Here is a 10,567-nt window from a genome sequence, read left to right as displayed (position 1 = left end):
ATTTAACCTTCATAATATAGTGTCATTCTAAAACTTGGAAGATGTGTAACAATGTTCAACTTAGAGTTGAAAAGCTCATTTATCCAGGATTCTAGATACTCAATGGCATTTCTACTTTATACAAACATAAAAATCACCACTGACTCAAGACCAAAAGACAAGTGCCTTTTTAAAAACCACTGTGAACATTTCAATTAGTACAGGAAAGTTATCTTTTCAGAACACATGCGAAACTAAAGATTCAACTACTTAAGAGTATACGGTATATGCAGTATATACATTCACAGGGCACAGATCAAGCATTTGATTATGTAAGGCTGGTTGAAGTTTATAGAGGTAAATAAGACATTTTCTCCCATTGCACGAAGAAGTTAACCCAGGACACACACTCACATATACACAGTAATCTTTTTTTTTTTTTTACAGACTGCACCTGTGGCATATGTAAGTTTCCAGGTGAAGGGTCAAATCAGAGCTGTACCTGCTGGCCTATGCTACAGCTACAGCAATGCAGGATCCAAGCCATCTCTACACCACAGTTCATGGCAATGCCAGATTCTTAACACACTGAATAGGGCCAGGGATCAAACCCATATGTTCATGGATACTAGTCAGGTTTGTTACTACTAAGCCACAGTGGGAACTCTTACAGTAATCTTTTTTTTTTTTTTTTAATGGATAAGTGAGTTTTCTCGTAGGAGTGAATGATACCAGAATCTACCACAGAGATTCTTTTGTTACTCTTCGGATGAATTCACTATTCATTGAGTCTGCACATTGTACTTTGAGGTCAAAATTGCCCTATGTAAATATAATTAGTTCCCCTCAAATAAATGTTTAAAAAATAAAAATCAAGTGGTCTTAGATTACCACATGTATCAATAACCCTTTCATGTGGTAGAGTAATATAGCCTACTATCCCATGAATGATATTTTATTGCCATTTTACCCATTTATTCATACTTTGCAGCTGATGTTCAAGTTGCTGAAAGTCCAAACTTTGCAAGACTGAAAACTTCTTTTTAAAAGAAGGATCTGAAAATCATATGCAAGGATGAATAGAGTATATAGTTCAGTAAATCATATGCAAGGGTGCATAGAGTATATAGTTCAGTAAATCATATGCAAGGATAAATAGAGTACACAGTTCTTCCATTACACAACACACATCCATGAAATTTGAGACCCAAAAGACCAGCAATTCATAGGAACAATCTAGTAATTTAAGACGAGCATATCCCTGAGAAATATATTTTTATTAATTTCCAAACCATTTTTTCCTGCCAATGAAAATTCAATTAACTATCAAGTTGAGAAGAAAAAAAGGGAATTTTGCTTAAGTTGAACTGAGGATTATAACCTGGAAAGCAGCTGCTCAGAAAACTCTGAGAACTGCTCTGTTAGAAGTTGAAGGCAGAGTCATATACTTATTTTATTTTTTATTTTTTTGCTTTTTAGTGCTGCACCTGTGGCATATGCAGGTTCCCAGGCTAGGGATTGAATTGGAGCTACAGCTGCTGGCCTACGCCTCAGCCACAGCAACACCAGATCCGAGCCATGTCTGCAACCTACACCACAGTTCACAGCAATGCCAGATTCTTAACCCACTGATCGAGACCAGAGATTGAACCTGCAACCTAGTCAGATTCCTAGTCAGATTCCTTTCAGCTGTGCCATGACAGGAATTCCAGAGTCATATGTCCTACAGCTAAATGACAGACTGATACTTTGCACAAAGTTCACCAAGGATACACAGTCGAAGTAAGCATGTACAAAGCAAGAAATGAGGAGTTCCCGTCGTGGCGCAGTGGTTAACGAATCCGACTAGGAACCATGAGGTTGCGGGTTCGGTCCCTGCCCTTGCTCAGTGGGTTAACGATCCGGCGTTGCCGTGAGCTGTGGTGTAGGTTGCAGACGCGGCTTGGATCCCGCGCTGCTGTGGCTCTGGCGTAGGCCGGTGGCTACAGCTCCGATTCGACCCCTAGCCCGGGAACCTCCATATGCCTCGGGAGCGGCCCAAGAAATAGCAACAACAACAACAACAACAAAGACAAAAGACCAAAAAAAAAAAAAAATCACAAAGCAAGAAATGAGTCACCATGACCCCCTACAGAGCTGGGAAAGAACGTTATTCTTTTAACAGGTTACATTGCTAGCATCAAAAGAAGGAGAAAATACTGCTAGCATCAAAAGAAGGAGAAAATACTGCTAGCATCAAAAGAAGGAAAAAAATACGAGCAGGCATTTCCATCTTTGAGGAGCTCTGGTTAATGTGCAACCCACACTGCACATTAGGAAGGAAGACAGTCCAAACAAACACACAGAGGGGATTCTACCTTTAACTCTTCTTTTCCTGCCTTAACATATACATTTTATTTCATCAGTCGAATTGATTTTCAAAATACAAATCTTATACTCTTGTAATAAAGTAGAATTGTACCTACACTTGCAGAAATGTTTGCAAACATTCTGATAGATACTGATTCTGAAAAGTGGAAGAGTTATGTGTAACCAGAAGATGCCAGGTGCATGACATATCTGTATTTAATTAATGAAGCAGTATCTAATTATTTGAAGATTTTAAACTGCATCACAAATTTTATTCTAAGGGTCCTTCTCACTAGTTTCTTCCCTCAACAAATACATATGTCCAATAATTACCATGGCTTAACCCAAATTTCCCAGATTTTAGAATGCCACAGACATTACCACTATAAATTTAATCTGTTTTTCTGACATTGATCAGATCTATTAATCTATATTCTTCCAATGATTTATGTAAGCGCCTATAAATTATTTAGTAATCTTATGAAAACAGCAAGTACCAAAATGCCAATGCTGTGCAATATTATTTTTTCAAAATATATTTGCTGTTGGCGTTTATGCAAATATTCAAAAGAGAACATTACATCTAATAATTTGACTAATCAAACAACTCTTCTATTCAGCTCTTTGGTTAACATAACAGTTCTAGTATAAGAAAGTCCTTTGGCAAAGTGATTACAACAGCTTTTTTTTCTTTTCACCTGCACCCATGGCATGTTTAAGTTCCTGGGCCAGGGATAGAATTTGAGCTGCAGCTGCAACCTACACTGAAGCTGTGGCCATGCTGGCTCCTTAACTCACTGCGACAGGCTGGAGACCGAACCTGAGTTTGGAGACGGATCCCGGAGAGACAAGGCAGTATCCTAAACCATTGCACCTCAGCAGGAACTCCCATAACCATTTTCTTAAAATACTCGTTTCACTTAAATTTATTGATATCGGCTAGAGTTTCTAAAATATCTATGTATTATACAAAAAGATAGTAAACCAAAATATAATTTGAAAGCAAATGGAGAAAGCATCAATTATCAAGTTAAAACAAGTTGATCTGTAAATAAAGAAAATAATGATTCACTCTGAACTTAATTAACCAGTTTTGAATGTGGCAGAAAAACGATGGAAACAAATGAAGAAAAGCTCCAAATATCCTTGTTGAAAAAAGAAAACTCACCTGAAAAACTCCTAGTTCTTCCTTTGCATTTATCTCCTCAGGTATCAGGAGAGGCTCGCTTTTCCCACAGCTCTGCTGGCTGATGAGCGTGTCCGCATAGTTGGGCTGCGGGAAGATCACGTGGCTCCCCCGCGAGTCCGCGGTGAGCGACACCTCGTGGGAATAGGTCTGCAGGAAAGCCCGCACCCCGTCCACGCCCACCAAGTGGGAGGCGGGCACGCCACCCAGTCCACCTCCTGACGCCTGGAGCACACGCGACAGGTGCCAGCGCCTCAGCCTGAGCGCCAGCAGCACGATGACAAAGGCCAGGAAGACACAGGAGACCGCGGCCACCGCCACCACCAGGTACAGCGTCAGGCCCGAGTCGTCGGGGTTGGCGGGAGATTCGAGGCTATCCAGGTCAGCCAGGACGTCGGGGATGCTGTCTGCCACGGCCACGGTGAGCGTGACGGTGGCCGAGAGCGGGGGCTGGCCGTGGTCCTGGACCGCCACCACCAGGCTCTGCTTGAGGGCGTCTCTGTCCAGCAGGGCCCGCGCTGTGCGCACCTCGCCCGTGTGCAGCCCCACCGCGAAGAGCCCGGGCTCGCTGGCCTTGAGCAGGCGGTAGGACAGCCAGGCGTTCTGGCCCGAGTCTCTGTCCACTGCCACCACCTTGGTCACCAGGTAGCCGGGCTCTGCGGAGCGGGGTGCCAGCTCTACACCCGTGGAGCCATCCATGGGGAGGGCGGGGTATAGGATTTCAGGTGTGTTGTCATTCTGGTCCAAGATGAACAAGCTCAGAGACACATTGCTGCTGAGTGGAGGGTCTCCACTGTCGCTGGCTGTCACCCACAGCTGCAGGTCTCTAACCTGCTCATAGTCGAAAGAGCACAGTGCGTACATGACTCCAGTATCAGAGTTGATGGAGACATAGGTTGATAGAGGCACTCCTTGATATTTGTCATCAGCCAGGGAGTAAGTGACCTGGGCATTGCTGCCACTGTCCGGATCGTGGGCACTCACGGAGAAGATGGAGATGCCTCTGGGGTTGTTTTCTGGGAGGTAGTTGTGGTATGAAGTGTGAGAGAACACAGGAGGGTTGTCATTGATATCTGCCACTTTCAGGGAGATGTGGTTTTCTGTGGACAGGGGTGGGTTCCCACAGTCAGTGACAGTTACTGTGATGTTATAATCGGAGACCTCTTCTCTGTCCAGTGCTCTTGTTGTCAGTAAGTGATAGTAATTATCAACTGACTTTTCCAATTTAAAAGGCAAGTTCCTGGGAATGGAACACGCAATTTCACCATTCTCTCCAGAATCACCATCGTGTACGCTAAACAGAGCAATGATGGTTCCAGGAAGACAGTCTTCAGAAACAGAACTAGCCAGAGAGGTGAGGGTCACCTCAGGTGCATTGTCATTCACGTCCTGTACTGTGATCAGTACCTTAGCACTGGCAAGAAGAGCACCTCCATCCTGAGCTACCACTTCCATGAGATAAAATTTGGATTCTTCGTAATCCAGTGGTTGCACAGTTGAGATTTCACCCAGGTGGGGATCAAGTTGGAAAGTCTGTGAAATTTTGTCCTCTTCATTGCGAAAGGAGTAGGTCAGTTTCCCATTTATTCCCTCATCTGGATCCGTGGCGGTTAGTGTCAGCAGCCGAGTGCCGACAGCTATGTTCTCCGGGACACTCGCCCTGTACTCGGACTGAGTGAATAAGGGCGCGTTATCGTTTGCATCGAGGACCAGCACGCGGATGTGCGTGGTACCAGAGAGCATGGGGTCTCCGCCGTCTAGAGCTGTGAGCAGGAGGTCATGCACAGCTACTTTCTCTCGGTCCAAGGGCTGCTCCAGTACCAGCTCTGGGTGTTTCTGCCCATCTGTTCCGCTTCTCTCGTCCAGAGAGAAGTGCATATTGGAGCTGAGCTGGTAACTCTGCAGAGAGTTCACTCCCACATCCGCATCTCGAGCGAAGGGCAGTACCAACCGCGTTCCCAGAGCGGCATTTTCATTAACTTTTACTTTTACTTCCTCATCCCGGAAACGCGGGAAGTTATCATTAATATCGATTATTTCTACTTCCACGCCATAAATTTTCATTTTATTCTCCACCAAGATGTTAAAACTCACCAGGCACGGCGCGCTCTGAGCGCAGAGCTCCTCCCGGTCTATGCGGCCCGCGGTGACCAGGCTGCCGCTTTGCGCGTTCAGAGCGAAGAGTTGCGTCCTACCTCTGGAGACGATGCGGACTCCGCGCCCCGCCAGGTCTCGAAGCTCCAGCCCCAGGTCCTTGGCGATGTTGCCCACGAAGGAGCCTTTGTCCAGCTCCTCTGGCACCGAGTAGCGGATCTGCCCGGCCCCGGGTCCCCACAGCGTTCCCAGGAGCTTGAAGAGCAGGAACAGCTCTCTGCAGCCCCAGCCCCTCGGTGGATGCGCCATTGCCTCTCTCCGCCCAATTTCCTCTTAGTCCTGGTTCCTGCCTGCGGTTTCCTTATTTCCCTAAAGCCAAGGGGAACACAATCGCTTGTGGAAATGGGAAGGAAGCGGGTGGGCGCCTTTTCCCCGGAGCTTGTCTGGTCTGTGGGTATTCAGTGCGGAAGGAGCAGAGGCTCTGGTCTCAACGCGGCAGCTTCTCTCCCACTTTGGTGAACAGCGACGCTCAGAGTCCTAACCGGTTACTACACCAATTCTGTTTTCATCTCATAAATGTTTCATTATATTTTACATGGAATAATTTTCTGTATCCTTAGTATATTACCACATACCATCGTTTATATTTAATTAAGATTTTATTCGGAATTAAAAAGACTTCCACAAACCCTTGAGATTAATAAAATTATTAGATTCTTCTTCACTTCTTTAAAAAAGTTTTATATAAGGTGCCATTGAGCCTGTGTCCTTTATTTACTTCTCACTTATACTGAGTCCATTTAACTAGGACATTAGAATTCTTTTGCACTTTTTAAGACTTCATTTTTTTTATTAGGATATATTAATGAAAACATGCCCATTTGTACCTAAGAAGGAAAACAAACCTACCTCATAATAGGCCTTTTAAAAAAGACCTACTGAATTACAGAAACTGTATTAGCTGTCATATGCAGAGAAAATAAAGGAGGCTTTTTATCTTTTTGTTGTTTGTGAGGTCTTTGAGAACGTTTGAAGATTTTCCCACTCAGAACACGGCAGCTACATTATATCAGACTGAGAGTCTGAGCTGGATTACCTATACATTATTCATATTTTCCCAATACCATGTCTAACTTTGAGTTTGATATTTTCCAGTTACAGACATCTAAGGAAAATCAGTGTCATGACAGTAGCGCAAAGGGCTTTAGCTCATCACCCAAACAAAAAAATAGGTCCTGACATTTATCAACAAGCAGGCAGTAAGTGTCCTTACTTTGCTAAGACAGATATTTTAGGTTATCACTTTTATATAAGAGCAGAAAAAAGAAATACCTCATGACATTAAAAACACAGATTTCAGAGAGTCCATTAAGTGATAGAAACAATTTTTACTCGATGACACCTCCATAGGAATATAAAGAAAATGAAAAATTTTCAGATCTATATTTAGAAAATTCAAAAAATCAAGTTTTAAGTAAACAATGTGAGAAGAGCTTGCAAAAGCTTTCTAAATATAGTTTTTCACAGGAGCAATTTGATACTGTGCACCAGAGAGAAAGGTTTCTCCCACTTATTAAACACTTCCCCTCCTGTTTTAGCCATGCACATGGAAGTTTCTGGGCCGGGGATCGAATGCAAGTCAGAGCTGAGACCTACACCGCAGCTGCAGCAACACCAGATACTTAACCCACTGCACTGGTGGGGAATTGAAGCCATACCACCTCAGAGACAATGCTGGATCCTTAACCACTGTGCAACAGCGGGAACTCCTAAACATGCTCTTGATAACAGATACTGCAGACCTCACACTTTGCATAACTATTTAAAATAGATATGCGATCCCAAGACACTTAAGACACTGAGTTTGTAAAGACATTTAGACTGCTGATGGCCATCTCAGTGCTGCCCACACTCCGCCGTTGACAGGCCAAGACAGTAGGTGAACTTCTTTCTTTCTTTGGTTCCCAGTTTCCACAAACTAGCAAGAAGGGGAGCTGTCTTTACTCTAGTGCTACACTTCTACAAGGAAGTACAACTAAAATTAACAAAACTCATATAAAGGCTCCAAAGAAAAAAGGAATAGCTTAAGGTCTCAACAGTAATAAACTTTTCAGAGGGAAGGAAGAAAAGATGAGGAAGAAAAAGAGGTATCATACGTAGTAAAAGCTTGTAATTATGGATAAATAAATCTGCTGCCAGAAAACCTATGTCAAAGAGTTGGTTAAATAAGATTAAGGTATTTAAGGCAGAAAACCACCGAAATTCTACCCACGGGACAATGAAATGTGAATTGGAGACCTTTAGGCCATTTAGGTGATTTGTTAAGAAACATTGACACGCCAAAGTAAAACAAATGAAGTAAATGAAAGCTCACCTTTAGAACAGTATCCGAGGCAAATGGGACCTCAACATCCCCATGACTAGAACTTGGCACCCAAGAGGCATCTTCGCAGAGGAGCGCTCCAGGGGGACCCACTTCTGAGGTGACGTTAAGAAAATTAAACTCTGTTTTAGCTGATTGTGAGGCAACACACAGATTGTAGGAATAAGGCAACGTTCCTTCACTGTAGTTGGGGGGACCCACGGGCCCGGCCTTGACACAGAGGCCAGGCTGAAAGCAGCCCCAGGCCGCGGGCCTGGAGGAGCGTCGCACGTGTAGGGCCACCGCCAGGGTCACCGCCACCAGGAAGAGCACCGAGATCAGCGCCAAGGCCACCACCAGGTACAACTGCAGCTCCGCCTGGGGGTCCGAAGGGGGAGGAGCGTCCCCCAGGTCCGGCAGCGCCTCCTGCAGGCTGTCCGCGAACACCAGCAGCAGCGTGGCGGTGGCCGACAGGGGCGGCTGGCCCCCGTCGCGCACCGCGACCAGCAGGCGCTGGCGGGCCGCGTCCCGCTCGCCCAAGGCCCGCGCCGTGCGCACCTCGCCCGTGCGCAGCCCCAGGCTGAAGAGGCCCGGCTCGCTGGCCTGCAGCACGTGGTACGACAGCCACGCGTTGTGCCCCGCGTCCGCGTCCACCGCCACCACCTTGGTCACCAGGTAGCCGGGCTGCGCGGCGCGCGGCACCGTGTCGAAGAGCGCCGAGCCGTCGGGCCCCAGCGCCGGGTACAGCACCCGGGGCGCGTTGTCGTTGCGGTCGCCCACCAGCACGCGCAGGCTCACGTTGGCGCGGAGCGCGGGCGAGCCGTGGTCGCGGGCCTGCAGCGTCAGCTCCAAGGCGCGCAGCTGCTCGTGGTCGAAGGCGCGCTGCGCGAACACCACGCCGCTCTGCGCGCTCACGGACACGTAGGACGCCAGCGCGCGCGGCTCCAGGTCGCCGGCCACGATGGAGTAGGAGACGTGGCCGTTGGGCCCCAGGTCGGGATCGCGAGCGCTCACTTGCGCGATGGAGGCGCCGGGCGGGTTGTTCTCCGCCACGTGGACCTCGTAGGAGGCCTGCTGGAAAACCGGAGCGTTGTCGTTGACGTCTGCGATGTGCAGGGTGATGGTGGTGCTGGAGGAGAGGGGCGGCTCGCCCCTGTCGGTGGCTGTGACAGTGATGTTGTATTCTGGGATCTCCTCCCGGTCCAGGGCCCTCTCCGTCACTATCTTGTAATAGTTCTTCGAGTAAGATTTCAATACAAATTCGGCCTTTCCTAAGATTTGGCAGTATACGTCTCCATTCTCTCCAGAGTCTCTATCTCTTGTTTTTATCAAGGCGACCACTGTTCCTGGCGGGGAATTCTCTGGTAGGGGAGTGAATACTGAAGTCACAATCAGTTCTGGTGCACAATCGTTCTCATCGAGAATTTCAACTTGGACACTGCAATGGGCTGCTAGATCTCCAGGATCTTTCGCTTCTATACCGAGAGTGTAACTATTAGTAATTTCAAAATCAAAACCACCCCTTGTCGTGATTTCTCCTGTTCTTTTATCTAAGTTAAAATATTGTCCCACTTGTTCATCCACATTATGAAAGGAGTAGGTGATCTCTGCGTTGGTGCCCTCATCCTGGTCCGTGGCTGTCACGCGAAGCACTGAGAAGCTGGGAGGCACACCCTCTCGCAGGCTGACCCTGTACACGTCCTGACTGAACACCGGGGGATTATCATTGGCATCTGTGACCTGGATTTGGATCTGGGTGGTGCCACTTCGAGGTGGGTCCCCACCGTCAACAGCTGTCAGGACCAGATGATGAAAATTCTGCTCTTCTCTGTCCAGAGAATGTTTCAGAATCAACTCAGGATATTTCCGTCCATCTGGAGTCTGTTTCTCTGTGAGATCGAAGTGCTCATTGTCATTCAGGTGGTATCTTTGCAGTGAATTAGAACCAGCATCCGAATCCAGGGCCGGGTCTAATGGAAATGTTTTACCTGGCTTAGTAGATTCTCCTATTTTTAAATCAGTCTTACTCTGTTTGAATAGCGGGGTGTTGTCATTTATATCCTGTACTGTTACTGCAACATGGAAAATATTTAGTGGGTTTTCAGCGACAATATCAAAATCCAGAATGCACAGAAGCTGCTTTCCACAAATCTGCTCTCGGTCTATTCTGTCACCCACAAGTAAGTCCCCGCTCTCGGGGTTTACAGTGAAATAGTCCTTCTCCGCGCTAACCCGCAGCTTCTGGGCCGGCAAGTCCAGCACCCTGAGCCCCAGATCCTTGACGAGGTTTCCCACCACCGAGTTCTTGGCCAGCTCCTCAGGAATTGAGTAGCGAATTTGGTCCGGGAGAGCCCCGCGGAACAAAGACAGCAGGAAGGGCAACAATACCTGCCGCCACCGCGCCCCGCCGCTCGTCTCTGCGCTCGGCCTCATCCCGCCACGGCTGCTCTGCTGCTCGGCCAGGGGGAGGAATAAGCCCTCCGTGGATGGCAAAATCCGGGGAAGGGTCACTCTTGCTGCTTTTGTTTTCTGTATCTAAACCTGTACTGGCCTCCTCTGTGTGGTTTGTTTCAGCAGGAAATTGCCCTCTAAGAGGT

The 10,567-nt window shown here is 47.1% G+C and overlaps 1 protein-coding gene across 4 annotated transcripts in view; it reads right to left on the bottom strand.

The window, feature by feature from the left end:
- LOC125126453 (protocadherin gamma-C4) overlaps positions 1-10,567 on the bottom strand; it is a 172,466-nt gene that overhangs the window by 146,139 nt on the left and 15,760 nt on the right. Inside the window, exon 2 of one of the 4 annotated variants that reach the window (XM_047778876.1) lies at positions 3,497-3,838. The exons of 2 other annotated variants lie outside the window; for them this stretch is intronic. In XM_047778876.1, the coding sequence (XP_047634832.1) occupies positions 3,497-3,838 (342 nt within the window). Of the gene's footprint in view, positions 1-3,496; positions 6,109-10,567 lie in introns of those variants that run through there. One more of the 4 variants, XM_047778875.1, reaches the window with a different exon arrangement.

Source organism: Phacochoerus africanus, chromosome 4 (genome assembly GCF_016906955.1).
Source record: "Phacochoerus africanus isolate WHEZ1 chromosome 4, ROS_Pafr_v1, whole genome shotgun sequence".
In the NCBI taxonomy this organism is placed as follows: domain Eukaryota; kingdom Metazoa; phylum Chordata; class Mammalia; order Artiodactyla; family Suidae; genus Phacochoerus; species Phacochoerus africanus.
This window is presented reverse-complemented; position numbering and strand designations above follow the sequence as displayed.